Raw genomic sequence first — 20,240 nt, forward strand, 5'->3', positions numbered from 1 at the left:
CTTCGTCTTTTCGTACTCGTCAATCTTCCGTCTCTCATTTTTAAGATTTTCAATCTTTTCGATCATCTCATTTTTCGTCACCTCGGAACGACACGACTGAAGAGCGTTCTCCATCCGAGTTTTTAGGTTTTCCACTTTTGAGATTAAACGCGAGACCTTAAGTTTTAAACTGGCCTTTTTCATCGAAAACATCTTATTTACACGCTCATCGATCTCGTTGATCAGGTCTGTTGAGACCGGAATGTCAATTATGTCATATTTTATACTGTCGTCTACCTTCCCAAGAACACTGAAAATTACAAAAAACACCAAAATCGGCATGACTTTGGAAATACACTATGATTTTTAAGTTCAATCTTTTTATTTTTATTCTTTTTTATTATAACAGGATGATTTTTCGAATTTCTTTTTGAAGGACAGAATAGATTTTGTTATTAATATTGTTATTAAAATGTTATAGGATTGTTGTTGAGAGAGTTTGATTCAATCTTAAAATGTTGAGATTGAGATGTGTTGGAACGTAAACGCAAATATGGTATTTAAGTCTAGGGTGTATGTTTTGTTAAAGCAAAGCGCTGAGTAAATGGAAAGGCAAACAAAAGATTAAACAAATAAAAAAGACAGGCATTGAAAAAAAGAACTAAAAAAGGCATATTGAGATTGGATGTTTGACTTCTTCCTCCTCATTTTTTGCTTGATAATAGCGTTTGCAGCGTTCATTGCATTTTTCGCGTTCATGGGGTGGCTTGCCAGACGATAAGTCTTTGAGCATTTTGGTAATTGATTTTTTCTTCATATGAACTAAATTAGAACCGTCTTCTTCAAGTTGTTATGTTAAAAATATTAAGCAAAACGTTTTATATTTATTAGAGACAATAATCGAAATCAAATGTTCAATTAGAAAAATTTTTCTTAAATTGATCTTATTTTTATTATTTTGAACTATTAAATAATTTCCAATCAAATAGAAATGTTATCAATGTTAAATGATAAATTTTAATCAAGATTGTTTTATATATTTTTTCCAATTTTTTAAAATAATTCGATATTCTAATTATATTTATAATTAATAATATAATTAATAATAATCAATTAGTACAAAATGATTAGATATACAAATAGTAAATATTATTATTTTTAATTTAAAACAATTAAAAAATTATTTGTTATAAAATCAACTATTTTTTTATTATTATAGATTTGTAAATTAAACAAAAACAAATTATTATTCGCCATTTAAAACAACAATAAAAAAATGGTTTTTAGTTTTTCAACTATTTTTAATAGTTTTAATTTTACTTGGTATTAGTTCACAAAAGTCATATTTGGGCAAGATTTTTTTAACTTTATTTGTCCGATAATAATTACTTTTTCTATTTTTTGATTAGTTACAATTATAAAAAGATTTTTATATAAATAAGTGTGACGTATAGTTTCACAGAATCAAAGAAATAGTTCTCTTACAAAACAAAAATCGTTACTTGTCACTTCTTAACTCCACACCCCCCTCCAATTTCATAAATACACACAATCTTGTAACAAACAAACACTAATGGACAACCAAAGACCTCACCTGGAAAGGATGAAAAAATCCACTGTTAAGCACCAACTCTTCTTTGATTCTGCTGAATGGTCGGTCTCCTCAGACTTAACATTGACTACTCTCAAGCCTTATTCTTTAAAAGAATCTGTCGAAATCCCTCCAACCAAGTTTTCTTCTCAGCCAGTCATCCCTGTGTAATGTAATTCAATTGACTTTGTATTAATTCTTCTATCAAATTTACTCGTGACTTCCCACTTAATTCCCTTCTCCTTGTATACTCAAAATATAAAAACTAAACAATTCAATTCAAAAGCACACTCACTGAAAGCTTAGGAAGTCATCTGCAATGCACTCCTGACTCATTGGTACTGTATCTAGAGAAGCTTCCGATTTCTCTCTTGATAATGCTGTTAAACTTTCATCAATTTCTTCTTCTGTTTTATGTTCACTTGCTTTCCCAGCATTAAGTAATTCATCTAAATACCGAATCTCTTCATTCATATCTATCCATTATATATAGTTTAATTAATTAGTAAGAAACTATAAAAACATACCTTTGTGTTTCATTTGTATCGTCGACATCATTTGTAACATTTGGTGCTTCTCCGTGTCAGCAGTTCGTCGCAAACCCTCAACTTCATTCGCTATTTCTTTCACCGCCTTTTTAAAAGAAGGCACATTGTCTCCCGTCCCAAAGTGAAGGTTCAGTAATTTCTTACTCTCCTCACCTACAAACTCTTCAATGTACCACACCATTGACACCAATTTCTCGACAAACCCATCAGTCGTGACAAACCACCTGACTAATGCGTCCTCACGCCCCGGTTCAAATTCCTGTGTCGTTAATGCGGTCTACCTTCAAATCGTTTCTAACAAACCAAAACGTGTTGTTTCCATTGCCGAATGCGATCTCTAAAACTCGCTAACTTCATCTGGTAAAGTGGACCCCATTCAACCTCAGATGGTGAGATGTACCAATTCACAACGTTGATAAACGTGTCTATCGTCATCTTTTCATTCGCATTTTTCGTTATTGTCGTCCGTAGCTTTTTGATCACACAATCAAACACAAAAGCCTCCATCGCCAGGGAGTTTTCCAATGGGTAGTCATAAAATGTGACTTTAAGTATTTGGTAGAGTAAGTACTTTGAAGGGCTAATAAGTCAATTTAATATAAATAATAATATAAATAATAATATAAATAATAATATAAATAATAATATAAATAATAATATTAGGGTGCGCAACCGAGAATTTTCTTATCAAAAATTAGTATCGAAAAACGCTAATAAAACGGGTCAATTTTTCTTCCCCGTTTTATTAGCTTTTTTAGATACTAATTTATAATAAGAAAATTCTCGGTTGCGAAGCCTAAATAATATAAATAATAATATATATTATTAATTATATTATAATTAAATATTCTATTATAACATATAATTAAATAAATAAGAAAAACAAACCGACTGTATTTTGTAGTGTCTGAAACAAGTGTTAGAAGGTCATCGAGTAGCTTCACAATTTTTTTGACATCTTTCACGATGTGTTTTGTTTCATTCTTGTTGTTAAATTTGTTCCTTCACAATTAAACTTCTTTTCCACTTGATGGAGAGACTTGTTAAATCAACAAACGATGAACCGAATTCTCGACTTCCGAATTTTTAACACGATCTGGTTTGCTACGTATTCCAAAAATGCATCAGATTCTTTCAAATAAAACATTTTTGCAAAAATTTCAAAAGAAGAATTGGAGTGGAATATATATTCTGGTGAATCGATGTTTGAGACGACTTCTCGTTTCACAATGTAATTGATGAGTTCAGGCACCCGTTCGTTCTCTCCAAAAAACGAGACTATCGATTGTGTCGTTTTCATATTATTTTCGTCTCCCATAGATATATGTATTAACGTTCTTATAACACCTTCTGGAATGTCATTATTCAAAGGCATTAACATCTATTCGTCATTTTTTACCTTTTTGTTTCTTCTCCAATTTTCTCTTTTTGAATAACATGAATTTTCTTTCTCCTCCCACTTCCGTGTTCGTCTTTAACTCGCATTGTAACTCTAATAACTCAACAAACCGCATGCCATATATTCCGAACACCAAGATAACTCGCTCCCCGTGGTGAAGTTTTCGTCATACACGTGCTCGACCGGAAGAGTCGAGACATCCGTTGGTTCACTTTGAGTGTATACATACTGTCTTTTCAAGTTTTATTTATATAAACTAGAGATATCTAGTATTGATACTATTATTATTAGATATCTGAAATATCGTATTTATACTATATATATAGTATTATTTATAGTATTGGAGAGTAGATACAATAACAAAGAAATAATTCCAATTCATAAACACTTCAAAAATTGAGCACCTCAAAGCCTTTGATATTCTCCGTTGAATTCATTTCTCGCGCTATAACCTTCTCCTTCCCCATATTAAAAGTCATCCTCACAACTTCGCAGTCGCTCTTGTTTTCGCACATCATCCCAAACACAAACGAGTTATCCAATTCGTCAAAATTTGCTTCAAAAATGGGTCTGTTAAAATACCCAACCTCGCTTGCGTCTTGTACGAAGTGTGGGTCTAAAAAGAAGACCCTTTTTTCTTGGACTCCAAAGCAGTAAATAGCGGCGTCGCCAATACCAGCCACAAACCCTCTGCTTTGTGGTAAGAAGCTTGTAGTTTGGATGAAATTTCTTTCGGACTTAGTAACGATTCGAGGGATGAAGAGGAGTGTCGGTTGAGTGACTTCAGGGATATATTCGGTACACATTAACACATCAAACGTTCTCTTCTCCCAAAAGTTGTACAAGTCTCTGTCATTCAGTGTATTTCATTGATAAGAAGTTAAACAAACGCAACAGCAGTAGCACATGTAGAAGGTGGAAGGAAGTTAGTACCTGTTGGGTTGTGTTTGATAATAGCGTCTTGGATGTATATATTGTGTATTGACAATACTGACGACTCCTTATCGAAGACAAGTTGTTTCGCGTTGTTTTTTATTGCGATGTGGTCGTGGGAGGTATACTCCGGGTGAAAGCTTTTGTCGAGATATACCACTATCGAGTTCACAAGAAGCATTTGAACCGATCGAATGGCACACCCCCATCCAGCGTCTGAAGTTAAATATGTGTGTCCTAGTGTGGCGTATTTTTGTCTGTAAGTGATGGTGATCAAGTCGTGTATGCGATGAGCTGCATCAGCAAAAGAAAGTTCCGAAGGAGTGTCGTGAGTGTAAGATAATCCAAAGATGAAGACAGGATGGGTAATATCAAAAGGTTTCAGTGGGTGGAAATTGTGAGAAGAAAATGAATTATAGAAGTAAGACCCCACATTGTAACTCAATTGTCTAATGTATTCCATTCTCTCTTTTATAGTTTTAAACTAAGTTCTTTGTGCTTTTTGAAGCATTTTAAAAAAACTATAATTTATAATATATGAATTATATAATAATAATTTGAGTTTACTTCGATTTCGTAGAAATAAGAACATGAGTGAAATAACTTTAAAAAATTAAATTATTAACATCATCAATATACTAAAATAATATTATAATTAAACCAATAAATTATTATAATATATTTTTTAATTTTTTTATTACTATTTATTGTTTTTGCATTAAATATTATTATAATAATAATAGTAATATTATTATTTATAATTTATAATACAGTAATTCGAAGTTAAGCTTCAATAGTACCATAACTAGTAATTATAGGAACAACTTAATTCAAAAGTTTAATGTCAACACCAAAGGAAGTGTTGAAAGTCTCACCAAAACTTTATGGATGTTGTAAAGGTATAACAGACCCTTCACAACTTCTCCTTCATCGAATTATGGAACATTCAAATATTGACAGACAACAGTATATCCTTCCGACAGTACCTCCAGAAAAATCATTTTCGAATGACGACGTATCTCCACCGATTCCTGGCGTTATTTTAGACACGTTAAATTACTTTCCGGAGTTGATTATAGCGGACTGTTATGGGAATCGGTCGCACACCGTAGTTGAACTTATGATTGATTCCGACGACAAAGAAGAAGTTAAGCAGAATTTCAAAGACCTTTTTGTCGATATGAGTACCGTTGAAAGCGAGTCTCGATTAACATTGAACGACGAGAAATTCACATTTGTGTTATTTGATTATGAAGAGAAGCGAGCGGAAATGTGGAAGTTCTTCTCTTCACTTATTAAGAAAAGTCGGGAGGTCGACCTTCTTCGTACGAACATTTTGTCTGTTCTCACTCTCAATGGGTTTGAAAATCCATCTTTTTATAGTACCTGTTTTGTTCTTAATTTTTTGTTCACAGAAGGTTTTCTGAGAAGTTCTTGTCAACACTTTGGATCGTCCACTCATATTTGTTCGTCGTGTTTAGAAACTATTGCAAAACATATCACTCAAGTCGGGCAGATTCGTTTCGACGTGGATTTCTTAACGTTTTATATTAATTCTATTAATAATACGAATTATAAACCAACTAAAAATGACATCTCTCCATTCGAACTTTTTGTGAAAAACACGTTTTGTCATTTGGAGACAGAAAAGAAAAATGAAATCCAAAATTACTTTGCAATGGAACTCTTCTCTTTTTATAACGGACAACCACTCACAAAAACAAATACTTTGTGTTTTTATAATCTCCCAATTAACTCATCGTTGGACTTGTTTTTGAATTTGACTAATGGACTTCAAAAAACTCTGATGCTCTTTTATAACACAGCACTTTTTGGGGCGAAGAAAGGACTTTCGTTTTGTTTCATCAAATTTTCAATGAGGGAAGACATGGGCATAGTTATTAATAGAATTAAACAGTCTAATGGCGGGATACAACAAATTGATTGGATTCAATTCAACGACGGGATTTTTAAAAAGAGATTGAACGGCGCTTTATTCTTCAATTCCGCACGAGAGATGATTTATTGAGGTATTTATGCTGTTTAATTAAAAATCAAACATGATACTATTATAAATAATACAGTAATAAGAACTCAATTCATACTAATACCATAATAATATATGTTATTAATAAAATTTACAATAAAACTAATACAGAAAATAAAACTGAAAAGTCACATAATGAATCATGCCGAAATTCAACTTCTCAAACGAAAATTTGATATGTTGCCAAGTTGTCAAATCTACAAAGATTATGAAATCACAGACGACACATTGCTGGAGATAAAACCACTTTCAAAAAAAGTCGGAGACGTCTACGACGTCGATGAAGACTTTGATGAAGGGTTTCTGACTCAACCAAAACTCGTTGAGGAAAACAAAACAGAAGATACGGAGATCCTCGACTCGCCGTTCAAAAAAGATAACAAAACGTTCTCAACTATTTCAGACAAAATCCTGTTGGAACCAGTCAAATATACACAACGTACAAAGGCGAATACAATGTCTGCATTTGTTACTTCAACGGATGGGAAAGCTCAACCACTTACTAATTCTATATTACCTCCCCAACAAAACTCTATCTTCAATATTAATCAACAAAACACACCTTTGTCCGCACAAAACTATTTCACAACTTCTACTAATAATAGTATGGATACGACTAACATATTACAACATAATAATGTACCACTCTTCACTCAAAAAACTATACCACTCCAAAAAGTCGAAAAGACTGAGAAAACGGCTACAGTACCTGCACATCAATCACCTTTGCAAGAAGGCCAATTGAAACAAAAACTCACAAAACCAAGAAGATCAAAAACGGAAAGAATGAACAAATTGGAGTTCTCATCTCCAAAGTCTTTGCCAAAGAAAAAGTCGGAATCACCAAGCAAAGCGCAAAAAGGAAAACGAAAAAGCGCGCAACAATTTTCGCCAATCCAAATGTCATCAACAACACCACAAATGAAAGTAACTTCCCTCAACGTCCCCATACAAACAGATTTAATTGACGTTGATGATGTCGATAAAAACTCTGTGATTGTGAATGATAATGGAACAGTTGAAGCTATTGACATTGATGAAATTAATAAATTCAATCAAATTGAAGATGATAGAGCAAATGATTTGACTGAATTACTTGGGGAAGAGATCCACACTTCTATGATTAACTGATTGTTATATGATATATACGATATTATATACGGAAGAAGAGAATTGATAATACTCAATCAATTTACTGAAGCATCGATGTGCTCAATGTTGTTATTCTAAGCCCAGTCTCCATTTCCATCAACACTTTTCCACTTCTACTCACTATGCAAAGTTTTCCACTACTAAATCCGACGGCATATCCAACCCAGTCGTCGATTAAAATCATCTCCACTCCTCGAATTCTCCCATCTGCGATTTTGATCTTCTTTGTGTGTGGGAAACTTCCATCGTCAACACTTTCTTCACTCGAACTGTCATTTTCTTCTTCTTCAATTTCTTCCATCTTTTCTTCTTCGTCATCGGCTTCTTCATTCATTCGAATGTCTTTGGATTCTTCTTCATGTAACTCGACTTCACTACTTTCTTTCTCGTCATCTTTGTGTTCAACTTCTTCTTCTTTCACTTCCTTTTCGGTCTCTGGACCTGCTTCGGGTGACGTATTTTGTTCTGAGGGTTTTTCATTGTTTTCGTCGTGTTGGGGCTCTTTGGGGGCGTCTTGTTTTTCTTTCTTTTCAGCAAAGTTCCACGAAAAGACATCCCCCTTCTCGGTGCCGGCAACAAGAATGTCACTGAGTGATGACATTGTTCTTACTTTATCGCGTTCACCGCATTTCAGAGTTTGGATCTCCTCGAATTTTCTGTTGTATATGTGGACGGTGTCTTTCTCTGATATAGCGATGTATTTATTCAGTCCGATCCACGCAACACCCTCGGCAGCAAACTTCAATTTTCTCTGGAAAACCACCGTGGCTTTCAAAGTGTTTATAACACTCAGACCCTCTTTCCCAATACACAATGCTATTTTGCCAGTAGAATCGACAGCCAAATCTTCGATTCTCTTCATCACATATGTTTTATTGAATATGACAATTTTGTCTCTGTTGATTGAGTAAGTGGTTAAATACCCATCACTCGATGCACAGTACAACTTTTTGTCTTGTAATACGACTCGGACAACAGGACCACTGAAATCTAATAATGTTGAAACTTCCCTCTTCTTTGCTAAATCGTACACTTTAACGTACTCCTCAGACCCACCAAGAGCCAAAAATTGTGGCGAAACAGTTATCGTCTTGATACATGTGTCCTGTACTTTAAAGCCAAATGTTTGTTTCGATTTGACCACTCCATCTACTCGGTGAAATTCCCACCCAGCTAAGAAACCATCGTAAGACCCTATTGTTACTATACTCATGATTTTATAGTTCTTTTAATGACTTTTTATAGTTTCCTGCTTTTTCTTGTGTTGAGGGTTAAGGGATTGTTTTTTATTCAAAAAGTAGCTCATTTTTATCCCAAATCAACAAATAATTTATTGATTAATTATAATATTTTTTTTAACAAGAAATGAATTAATGAGATGAACTATATTTTTATTTTAAATTAGTTAATCAGATAAAAAAATTATAAATATATTAATGTTTTACTATATATGACTTGATATTGTAAAATAGTATGATGAACTATAATGTATTTTAAAAAAAGTTTTCATGATAAATTTATCAAAATATGAGTTATTATATACATTAGATTGTTATTAGTTTAAATGAACTAGACATTTTAAAGGAGGAATGGAGAGATGGAAGAGTGAAAAGAGAACTCAGACAGAAAAAGGGATGGAACTTGAGAACAGCACAATTTTCAAAATCTGGCGATTTTCGGACTCTGCGACTATGACTGTGTCCTTTGAGAAGCATTTCTTTTACATTCTTAACTTAAACAATCGCGAAAGGGTCTCTGCATACCTCGACACAAGGCCATACAACCTAGAGGCATCACGTGGCACATCGTACTGTGATGGGTTATTCTGCTCCATTGACGAAAGCGGAGCCTACTTTTTTTCTAACGTAAAGAATGAAATCGTTTATAAAGGACATTTCTGTTTGCCCGCCCTTCACGATCCATACAACAAAGGCTTGCCACATTTCACCGACGTGAAATTCATCACCAACACCATTGTTGGGGTTTCAACCGATACCGGTGCGGTCATGTTATTGGATGTGAAAAACTTTGATGACCTTGCTTTGTTTGCTACATATGATGTTGAGCCGAACCCAATTATTGCTTTCGATTATGATGTCTGCTCACAGGTGTTGTACACGTTGGACAACAATGGCTACTTTTTGGCTTCACTTTGTTGTTCGGACTCTCCAAATATCCGGTCGTATTTAATCAAAACGAATATCAATGGGTTCTTCGATACGATAATTAAAACCGTGAAAATAGTGAAGGCTTTTCTTGGGTGTTATTTGATTATCAATGGAACCATTCTTGAAATATCTTTGGACTCAACAACGCCATACAAATACAAAATGACGGACGTTATTGATATTAAACCATTAAAGGGTACATTCTATGCCATCACATTAAATGGACTTGCCTACTGTACAAGAAAAAAAATCGATCAGTGTTATTACATCACTGAAAAACTTCCAGAAAGCACAGTCTTCTTCCGCAATGGCATCTTCTTCCAACCAACTCAAGACCCAACATCGGCTTCGTTTGGCGAGTTTCCATCAATGCCACAACCACCAAACGATGAGACACAAGATTACTTTGATATCAACACAACAAGAGGAACACTTTTTGATGGGAAGAGCGTGGCTGCAATGAGCTACATCACTGATTATAATGTTGTTGCCATTTCAAAGGAAGGAGATGTCATCAGATGTCCATTGAAAAAGAATCTTCATGGACTCGATCAATTCAAAACAGACGGACATTACAAAGTCAATGTTGCACCAGCTGGTCGAATTACAGTGGACACAACGGAAGCCTATAGCATACTATCTGGTGGACATGACGTTTTTCTCTTCCGAAATGACACTTTTGAGGTGATAAAATGCGCGTATAATGTTGAATTAAATAAGAGAGGAGAGGTCACGTGTGTTTCATGTCGGGGAGACGACAAAAAGTTTTCGTTTGGCACCACAAATGGTTGTGTCTGCTGCTTTGAATTGGACGGCCCGACGAAAGTGATGTTTAAAATGGCACACCCTGTTGTGGCTGTTGGATTTAATGGGAATGCAGTGATTGCGATTGACGAGCAAGGTGTTGTTCAAACGACAGACTTTGCACGAGCACTCAATTTGAAAGTTCAAAGCTGTCAATTTTCAAGAGGAAAAATGTTAATAACAATTGAGCATAACGTGTTTGTCGTACAAATCAGTGATTTTTCTGTTTTAGCGCAGTGCTTTGTGGAAGGAGTTATAGACGCTCGATTTTCAGTTTGTCTTTTGGTATTTGATGTGTAAAGAAACTCATTGCAAGGGTTGTACGGAATACGTCATTGCAGTATCTCTCGAGAGATGCAGTGTGTTTAGAACGAAAGGACTTAAGGAGGTCTTCACATACTTTGGGTTGGAAGAGAAGATTAAATACTCATATATCCTTTCTTTTGAATCACTTGCAGTCTCACATTTCAGCTTGTTGAGGTTCACTGTTATATTTGCTGAGCAGTTCTTTGTTACTATCGACCCTAAAAACTTGAAACAACTTGAAGGTAATTTAGAGTGACTTGTTTATGTTTTGGTCCACTTGACAGTTTAACTCACAGGTGTTGAGTTTAGCGTGTGAGTGTTTGAACCAAAAAAGTCTAAAAAATCGAAATTACTTTTTATTCTTCTTCTTTCCGGCCTCTTTGGCCGCTTCTTTCTCGGCCTCCTCGCGACACACTTTAATCTGTTTTGAAATTGCCCTGATTACAGCAAGTTTGTTTTTGTATGACGATGTTGGTTGGTTGCTTTCGTCTTTCAACTCAACACGGACCCGCCCCATCACCCACTGCTGTCTCGGATACTTCTGTCTCTGAAGGTTATTTGTATAGTTTATTTCAGCACTTTCTAATTATCGTCGTCTAATAAAACACTAGTATTTAAATGGTTAAATATAGTATTTGTCCACAAGGAAAATACATCACCACTCAAGAAAGACAAACCTCGAGAGCAAAGTGGAGGTTGAGAAGCTCACACCCTTTTTTTAAATCGAAAATACTTGGCGATTTGATGCTGTCCTCTTTGGATATTTTTCTGCCCTGAGAAGTCTTCAGTTCGCTGTCCATGTAAGCGGGATATATCACAACCCACCTTTTGGTCTCGGGTTTGGCGCTCATTGTCTCATTTTCGAGTTCTTTCCAAAAAAGTTAAAAAATGGTGTTGTTGGTCGTAAAACAGCGACGTGGAGATGTTGGAACAACAACAAAAGTAGTATTCTAAGGAAGTTTGACACAGCGGAAATGGAAAGTGAAATTTCAAAAACCTAACTTGGAACTTTTTGAAATGGATTTGAAAAAGATCATCTCGAAAATAGATGATGGCGGACGAAATATTGCCCATTGAAATTGACACCGTCACTTCACAAGACCAAAGAAAGACGGAGAACTCTGTCGAACGCGAAAAGGACTACACGCGATATATCATTAAATCAAAATTTCTATCCTATTCATTTAACAACGAGCTCCACTCAAAGTGGCTGATCGCGTCTGCTACACACCCGCTCCCATCGTCTTTCGAGACTTTGGAATCGTCAACAACTTGGATTTTGTACTGGACTTTGAACTCGCTCCGTTTACTCAAAGCAAACGTCACTGACTTACTTCCGAGATTCGAGACTGCTCTTGCTCTTGTCACTGCGCCTGACGGAGTTTTTAAAGGGTCGCAACTCACACGCCCAATCATCGCTGGGTGCTACTCAGGAATCAACGCAATGATTTCCATTGGAACGACAAAGGCTTACCAGTGCATCGACAGACGCGCGATTTACAATTTTTTGATGTCGTGCAAATTTCCAGACGGTTCTTTTGAGATGAACAAGGACGGAAGCGATACCGACACGAGAAGCAGCTATTGTGCGATGACCACTGCAATTGTTTTGAACATTTTGGACGAAAATCTTTTGAAAGGAGTTGCTGAGTGGTTGTTGAAATGTCAAACGTACGAAGGTGGGTTTTCGGGTAACCCTGGGGGAGAGGCACATGGCGGCTATACATACTGCGCTGTTTCTGCACTTGCGTTGCTTGGCAGAGTTGATGAGATTGATATTGACAAGTTGGTCAGGTGGCTTATTCAGCGCCAAATGCCTGTGGAGGGCGGGTTCAACGGGAGAATCAACAAGTTGGTTGATGTGTGTTATACATTCTGGCAAGCGGCGGTATTTGGTGTTCTTAAGAAGTACTCAAAGAAGTTCCAAGCGATCGATGTTATGCCAGATGTCGAGAAGTTACTTGATTACGTCATCCTTGCGAGTCAAAGCAAAGACGGAGGGTTCAGAGACAAACCCACAAAAAGTGTTGACTTGTATCACACGAATTATTCTCTCTCCGGTATGTCGGCAGTTTTGTACGCAACCAACCATAAGATGAAAGACCAAATTGGGCAGGTAGAACCTGCAATGGGTGTTGATCTTGCCTTGTTTAAACAGGCATGTGACTACTTCAAGTCAATTTAATTTTCTTTCTTTTTATGAGTTATACCTCCTTTCTTTGTTGTTCGAAGAGAGTATCTAACAAGTTCATGTAACAGATATAACACATCATTTCAACAATTGAAATTCGTAATTTTACACCAACGAACCTCTTTTCGGAGTTTCAACACAAAGATGTTTGTGTAAACTTTAAATAGCCAAACACATTGCATATCAATTGTCTAAAGTATTTTCACTCTTTTTGCCCCTCAAATTTCCATTCTTTCTGTCATTATTAATCACCCAATAATTATAATAATTAAAATTAAATCATATAGTAAAAAATAATCAATCAGATAATTTCTTTTTCTTTTCTTTCTCTTCAAGCAGCTTATTCTTGAGCTTTTCCATCTCTTTCTCTTTGAGTTGTGTTTTTCTTTGTTTATTCATTGTTCTTCGAGCCACCTTCAAGTCCTGTTTCTGTACCTTTTCCACTGTTTTTTGCATCACGGCACCACTCTTTTCTGCTCCCGAGCTGACAACTGATTCGACCAAAGCAAGTTGTTCTTCAAGCTAGTTGTAAGTGTCCAAGTTTGAGCCATTCGCAAACCACAATCAAAAATGAGAGAGTGACAAACTGACAAGATTTTTTTGCTTCGAATTTTTCGCGGTTTTTTCTCTTCGTTGATTTTAGGGTTTTCTTCAACCCTCTCTTGCGGCTCTTCTTCGTTCTCTTCGACTTTCATTTCGTCGTTTTCAATCTCCTCCTCCATCTTGATTTTATCTTCATTTTCAGTGTTCTCATTCGCTGGTTTCTCTTTAGCATTTCGTTTTCGTGCAAATTGTGGGTGTTTTCTTTGCGTCCCGACTAAGGGAGGCTGATACCTCTTCTTTTTAGTCGTGTTTTTGTTGTTCCCAACTCGGGGCATCAACTTCTTTAAACACAGATTTATATTTAAATAGTAATCTCTCTATACTAGTACTAAACTATTTTAAAAACCATTTGTTTTATAAATTATTATGTAATAAAAGTATACTTTATTTTAAAACATGAAATTTGCCGTCATAATATAACGGGTGAATCATTCCTCAAATTCATTTCTTAACAACCAATTTTAACATACTAACGTTTTTATGATTACAATTAGTTAAGTCTCTGTTCAATAAGTGCTAATGTGTTACACACCTCTTCTGCAGTTAACCTGTTTTGGGGTATATCATCCCAACACGCCTGAATAACATGAAACATTTCATCCGTGACATTATCCGGCTTTGGAAGTCGATTTCCTTTGTTTATAAAATCAGGCACTTGCCACGCGAATGTGAACATCTCCCCGACATAAGCGTCACCCCATTTCATGCATTCGAGCATTGTAATTCCCAACGCGAATATATCTGCAGCTTTACTATATCTGTTTTTGTTGTATATTTCTGGTGCCATGTAGACCTATTCATATTAATATTCATAACTATTATAATTATAATAATAATTATTATTACTAGAATAATAAATAAAAATCATAACTATATATTAAAATTATTAAATAATAATACTATAATAACTAATAACAAACGGGTGTACCAACTCCTTTTGTAAATGACATATTTGAAATGAACAAATTAATATTTCTCGATGAACCAAAATCAGAAAGCTTTGCATTGGTAGAGACAATATTTGTTTTATCGAAAAGAAGTACATTGTCAGGTTTGATGTCTCGATGAAGCACCCCATTGGAATGTAAGTAACTGAGTGCTGTGGATGTGTCAAGAAGTATTTTAATTCGAATTTTTTCATCGACTTGTTCCTTCTTTGTATTGAAATTGTTTCTGAGAGAACCATAAGGTGCATATTCAATCACCATTCCTATGATCTTTGGCATGCGTACACTTCCAAAGAAATGAATGATTTGGTCGCATCGAAATTTGTTGAGCATCTCCACCTCTTTTTTGAATTCGTTTAACGTCTCTTGATCTAAGTTGATCTGTTTCAATATTTTAAGAGCAACTTGTGTGCCTCTAAAGAGTCCTAAATACACTTTACCAAAGCTTCCTTCACCTATCATACGTTTTATAACTATTTCTGTTTGATCTAAATATGACGACATCATAGACTCTGCTATTATAGGAAGTGTCACACGTTCACCTCTTTGTTTATTTTTATCATTTATAAAAATTGAAACAATGTCATCAATTCGACAAGTACAATAAGGCTCTATAGTTACTGTAAAAGTGCACGCCTCGTTCTTCTTTAATAATACTACGGGTGGTGTTACACTTATAAGATATCGATATTTGTTGTTCTGTCCTTTAACTTGAAGTCGTACTGTATGTTTCTCTTTATTGCCTACAACAAATGTTGTGGTAGTCTTTACAAATACAGGAAGGAGACTATTTTCGTTGTCAGCAATTATTTTACTCACATTGGAATATACGCCTTGTATTAATTCATGTGTAAGGATATTACCATTGGACATCTTTGTGACTAACATATCCAACTTTTTGTTTCGGATATATTTTGATATAATTTTGTAAAGGATGAAGATAAGTATTAGTATGGCCACAACCATAACTATAAAACACCAAACAACTACAAGAAAGATCACCCACCACACTGGCGCATTTTTACAAAAAGTCCCATCAGTACTTGGAACGTACCAGAATGAACATGAAACGCATGTACCGTTATTTGCTGAAAGACATTTTGATATAAATACACGTGCAATACACCGTTTGTTTATAAACACATATTCGTCATAACAAGAGAAACATTGCATTGCATCACATGAATCACATCCAAAAGGACAATTGAAACACTGCTTATCATGTAAATAATTACCCGGATTACATTTTATACACCCATATGAAGTCGATACATTGACTGCACAGTCACCAACTTGTGAATTATTTAAACACTCTCCATAAATTGACAAAAAGTACCCCTCTTTACATGTTATACAGTAATACTTGTTACTACATATCCCACACGACGATAAACACATTTGACATGAATCACTTTCTAAGAAGTATCCCGATATACAATGGACACAATACCCATTTGAGGTATATCTGTCACATAAATTGCCATACTTGGAAGACGTAATACACTTGTTTTCAAACAAAAAGGTGTTTTCGTGGCATGAAAGACAATTTGAAGGTGAAGTGCCACACGTCAAACAATTTATTTGGCATTTTTCGCACAACTTCATTGAATTAAGAAAGTAGCCCGGGTTACATCTTATACATCCAGTGTTGGAGTTGCTTAAACAGTTTGCGATAATGGAAACACAAATTCCATTTAAAAGGTAATGACCTTCTTCACAAAGGTAACACGTATACAATGACTGTAGCGAACAATTATCAATACGAGTCATACACTTTTTAGATTCATCAAGTAAATACCCCTCTTTACACGTGATACAGACATCTACATAATTGTATGTCTCGCAATTTTGATCATAGCACATTCCATCACTCTTTAGATCATAACCATTTTCGCAGATAAAACATTTTAATGAGTCACATGTTAAACAGTGTGGGTGCGTTTGAATACATTTGTAACATATCCCATTCATCGTGTAATAGCCCGGTTCACATTTTATAACTGATATTAAAGTCGTCAATACAGCTCCTTCATATTGCACACAAATTCCATCCTTTATTACCATCAAAGTTGATGTACACTGTATACATATATTGTTTCGACTTTCAGTGCAATTGGGAAGTGGTGATGTTGTTAAGCATTTTGTGCCCACCATCGAATACCCATCTTGACATTTAAAACATATGTTATTCAATGCATACTGACAACTCGATGGTTTTGGATCACAAACACCATTATTAAGAACGAAGTTATTTGCACATAAAACACACTCTTTGTTTGTGCATTTTATACAATTGGTATCAACACAGTCAATACAACTATTTCCGTTCTTAAAGTACCCTTCATCACATCGCATCTTGTCATATTTAAAACACTCAGAAATTGTAGACGTGACACGACCATATTTACACAACTCACCAGATGAAAAGAATCCAATCTTTCCAATAACAAGAATATCAAAAGTGAGGTTTGTTGTTATATATGAAGGTGCCAATTTGTTTGAAATGTAAAGTAGAACTCCAAAATTAGTTGATATAATAAAAGTGTTGTTGTCTATAGTAAGATACCCTTGCTCCAATGTCCCTTTCATCTCACTCTCTTTTGATATTTTAAAATGTGTCAGACTTGTACTCGAAAACTCTTTACAAACAGACGTGTAACTATACGTCCCATTTTGTAGTAATTCAACAACAACTCGTTCAATGACAGAACACAAATTTTTAATTGTCACTCCAGATGGAAAAGTAACTTCTTTCAGCTTCCCAGTGACTTTCTGTGGCGCATTCGCAACTTCACTGAATACCAAATTCGTTTCATTAAGAAATGTTGCCGATATTTGATAGTTTCCAATTACAACACGACTTAATGAAGTTATTATTTCAACATTGGGATAAGGACAATGAGCTTGATCAAATGGGTAATTTCTCTCAAACAAATGTGATTCGTCCCAATTTTCATTTGTCATAGTGCAATAAGTTTTTTCCATATTACTGTTCATTGTGTCTGGGCAAAACCTTACCAACTTCCCATCAAATAACTTGAAGAATTGTGGATTAGTGAAAGTTGGTACAGTCGCATCATTTCCAAATGAGAATAGACTTATGCATCTCTCTGTTGGTAATATTGTGTTTTCCAATGTTGAGTCATTAAAAAGTAATTTTGTATCAAACACATCAAGTGGTGCACTATTAAGCGAAACGTTTGTAAAGTCGAAAGGAAAGCCATTCAAATTGATTACACTCTCTTCAAATAAGCAGACGTCGTTGTACTCCCCAGTGGAACATCTTAACGACATTTTCCCATTACTTTTAAACACTATTTTCGATGTATATGAAGACTTTAAATTTGCTAAAATCACTTTGGAATTGTCTGAGACTGTAATTGTTGAATTGTCCTTTAAATTGACATGGGCCAATGTCACGTCCACGGAGTCGTTTGTTATTATTTGAGAGTTGTTATTCAATTCCACTTGAAACAAAAATCCGTGATTCTTGCCATGAAACACTATTTTCGAGTTGTCATACATGTACGTCATATAAATACCATCTGATGCGTGTATCTTGTCATACACATCAAAGTAGAGTGAAGAGTTGTCATATAGAAACAAGCGCATTCCATCATACAATTCCAATAATGAAAACAAAGTCACTTTTACATTCATATAGTCTTTGAACACAACTCTTGCGTTGTCATACACACTCAAGTTGTCGGTAATTAATTGGACATTTCCACCAACCTCCAAATATGCATCTCCACATAATGTGATATTAATTGGCAATGGAAATATCCCAGTTGAGACCGACCCATCCATATAAATCGATGCATTGTCTTTACCAAGAATATAAGAGAAGAGCTGTATAGAGCCAAAAACATGAACAATTGAGTTCTCTTGAATTACAAAGCCAAAGTTTGTTGTTGAAGAAGTACCTCTTGACAGTGATGACTCTTTCTCGACGTATAATATCGATTTACTTATAATTTCAATAAACGAAGAACCGACTTGGTACTCCCCAAAGATGTGAAAAATGGAGTCATCTGTTAGAGTTAAATTAAACATTAAATCCTCTATAAAGTCTTCTTTGTTGTATATGATTTCCGATCTTCCACCAACTGTGATGTTATTCACATTATACAACACAAAATTGGTTATCTTTCCATACGACTTCCCAGTAAAAATCATATGATTCGAGGAGATCTTTGGCTGGTCGTAATATGTCTTAAGCTCATTTCGAAAGTCATACACCGAGTCGTTAAATAGAATAACAGTAGCAGATAGATCGAGTAATACGGTATTTGAAAATGTCGAATTATAAAAACTCAATGTTCCTGTAACAGCAAATTTTGGTGATTTGTTAGTCACATTTGAGTTGATGAAAGTGACACCTTTCGTGTACGACGAAGAGAGTTGGGGTGGCATTACTATAGTATTGTTCATATACACTATATACTCATAATATGTCACTTGTGTGTGTAATCCAAATTTGAACTTTTTGAACTGGAATATATCGATTTTTGACTGAAAAGTTACGGACGAGTAATCCTCTAAAATGAATTCTTCGATGTAATTTGTTAGGTTTTTTTCAAAGTCGAGTATAACGTAAGCGCCACGCGACACAACAAATTTTGTGGGTGATAAAAGTTGTAACACACAATCGCAGGACAAATTGAAAGAGTCGAATACCCGGATTGTACTACACGAAGATGCGTTGACTTTGACTGCGTTGTATGTGTATCCACCCTCACATACTGTTGAGTATGGTATGCATTCCAATGCAGTTGTATAAACAACTACAATAAACAGAAAAAACATGTTGTTGTGTTATTTATTTTTGAGTATAATTCGAACTTTATTTTTATTTTTCTTTTCGATTTTCAAATATAGCAATTTAATCCTTTTTATAAAAATAAAACATGTTATAATATTCATTAGTGGGTATTAACTCTTTTGTTGTTTACTTATTTCACACATGTAAAATCAGAGTATTCAAAAAACTATTTTTCCAATTTATCGTATATGTTTATATTAGTATTGTATTATCTTAGAACATAAATTGTTGATCTCTCCTTGTACTTGTAACTTGTCTTTATCATTTTAAACATTCTAGTATAGTACTTTGTTGTTTTTTTGTCAATAACAATAATTACAATACCTATTTTTAAATTCTTTTTCCAATATTATCATCTTTTTTCGTATGGTTTCATCATGGTGATAGAATAATAATAATGTAATGCAATGTAGAAATTTAATAAGGAGATGATATATCAACCAGTTTTACTAGAGCATCTTTTATTAATAAATAGAGGGCATTATATCTTTTTGACATTCACAAGCATTTAAGATAATTGTATTATATTGTATTATCCCTGTAAAGTTTTTTATATAAAAATAAAACCCAAATGGTGTAGTTTTTGATAATCTTTTAATTATTTTTTAAGTTATTTTGAAATCAATTTAATTATCAAACGTTAAAATCTTGACAAGTCAGTAATACCAAAATACATCTTTATTTGTTATTGTTATTCAAAAACGAACAACACAAGTTGTTTTATTATTTTATTGAAATGCATGTGTA

General features: G+C 34.5%; 11 protein-coding genes across 11 annotated transcripts; 4 read left to right on the plus strand and 7 right to left on the minus strand.

Annotated features, from left to right (window-relative positions):
• EIN_056210 (Hypothetical protein) lies at positions 1–36 on the minus strand (the record flags this gene model as incomplete). Its single annotated transcript, XM_004259969.1, has 1 exon — positions 1–36. A coding segment is annotated over one exon (36 nt), but the record flags the coding sequence as incomplete, so codon positions are not given.
• A 1,825-nt stretch (positions 37–1,861) lies between these two features.
• Positions 1,862–3,744, minus strand: EIN_056220 (hypothetical protein; the record flags this gene model as incomplete). Its single annotated transcript, XM_004259970.1, has 6 exons — positions 1,862–2,046; positions 2,098–2,377; positions 2,422–2,698; positions 3,007–3,101; positions 3,176–3,499; positions 3,628–3,744. The coding sequence occupies 6 exons, from the start codon at positions 3,742–3,744 to the stop codon at positions 1,862–1,864; spliced, it is 1,278 nt and encodes a 425-aa protein (XP_004260018.1).
• Positions 3,745–3,906: 162 nt separating this feature from the next.
• Positions 3,907–4,913, minus strand: EIN_056230 (hypothetical protein; the record flags this gene model as incomplete). Its single annotated transcript, XM_004259971.1, has 2 exons — positions 3,907–4,366; positions 4,408–4,913. The coding sequence occupies 2 exons, from the start codon at positions 4,911–4,913 to the stop codon at positions 3,907–3,909; spliced, it is 966 nt and encodes a 321-aa protein (XP_004260019.1).
• A 378-nt stretch (positions 4,914–5,291) lies between these two features.
• On the plus strand, positions 5,292–6,479 carry EIN_056240 (hypothetical protein; the record flags this gene model as incomplete). The annotated part of the gene is made up of 1 exon (XM_004259972.1): positions 5,292–6,479. The coding sequence occupies one exon, from the start codon at positions 5,292–5,294 to the stop codon at positions 6,477–6,479; it is 1,188 nt and encodes a 395-aa protein (XP_004260020.1).
• Positions 6,480–6,632: 153 nt separating this feature from the next.
• EIN_056250 (hypothetical protein) lies at positions 6,633–7,628 on the plus strand (the record flags this gene model as incomplete). The annotated part of the gene is made up of 1 exon (XM_004259973.1): positions 6,633–7,628. The coding sequence occupies one exon, from the start codon at positions 6,633–6,635 to the stop codon at positions 7,626–7,628; it is 996 nt and encodes a 331-aa protein (XP_004260021.1).
• A 61-nt stretch (positions 7,629–7,689) lies between these two features.
• EIN_056260 (hypothetical protein) lies at positions 7,690–8,862 on the minus strand (the record flags this gene model as incomplete). The annotated part of the gene is made up of 1 exon (XM_004259974.1): positions 7,690–8,862. The coding sequence occupies one exon, from the start codon at positions 8,860–8,862 to the stop codon at positions 7,690–7,692; it is 1,173 nt and encodes a 390-aa protein (XP_004260022.1).
• A 421-nt stretch (positions 8,863–9,283) lies between these two features.
• On the plus strand, positions 9,284–11,183 carry EIN_056270 (hypothetical protein; the record flags this gene model as incomplete). Its single annotated transcript, XM_004259975.1, has 2 exons — positions 9,284–10,894; positions 10,938–11,183. 2 exons carry the CDS (start codon positions 9,284–9,286, stop codon positions 11,181–11,183), a joined length of 1,857 nt encoding a protein of 618 aa, XP_004260023.1.
• Positions 11,184–11,276: 93 nt separating this feature from the next.
• EIN_056280 (signal recognition particle 19 kDa protein, putative) lies at positions 11,277–11,778 on the minus strand (the record flags this gene model as incomplete). Its single annotated transcript, XM_004259976.1, has 2 exons — positions 11,277–11,474; positions 11,605–11,778. The coding sequence occupies 2 exons, from the start codon at positions 11,776–11,778 to the stop codon at positions 11,277–11,279; spliced, it is 372 nt and encodes a 123-aa protein (XP_004260024.1).
• Positions 11,779–11,975: 197 nt separating this feature from the next.
• Positions 11,976–13,112, plus strand: EIN_056290 (protein farnesyltransferase subunit beta, putative; the record flags this gene model as incomplete). Its single annotated transcript, XM_004259977.1, has 1 exon — positions 11,976–13,112. The coding sequence occupies one exon, from the start codon at positions 11,976–11,978 to the stop codon at positions 13,110–13,112; it is 1,137 nt and encodes a 378-aa protein (XP_004260025.1).
• A 303-nt stretch (positions 13,113–13,415) lies between these two features.
• On the minus strand, positions 13,416–13,996 carry EIN_056300 (hypothetical protein; the record flags this gene model as incomplete). The annotated part of the gene is made up of 2 exons (XM_004259978.1): positions 13,416–13,640; positions 13,706–13,996. The coding sequence occupies 2 exons, from the start codon at positions 13,994–13,996 to the stop codon at positions 13,416–13,418; spliced, it is 516 nt and encodes a 171-aa protein (XP_004260026.1).
• Positions 13,997–14,211: 215 nt separating this feature from the next.
• On the minus strand, positions 14,212–19,477 carry EIN_056310 (protein serine/threonine kinase, putative; the record flags this gene model as incomplete). The annotated part of the gene is made up of 2 exons (XM_004259979.1): positions 14,212–14,514; positions 14,642–19,477. 2 exons carry the CDS (start codon positions 19,475–19,477, stop codon positions 14,212–14,214), a joined length of 5,139 nt encoding a protein of 1,712 aa, XP_004260027.1.
• Positions 19,478–20,240: the final 763 nt, after the last annotated feature.

Source organism: Entamoeba invadens (assembly GCF_000330505.1).
Source record: "Entamoeba invadens IP1 unplaced genomic scaffold scaff_1105074726711, whole genome shotgun sequence".
In the NCBI taxonomy this organism is placed as follows: domain Eukaryota; phylum Evosea; order Mastigamoebida; family Endamoebidae; genus Entamoeba; species Entamoeba invadens.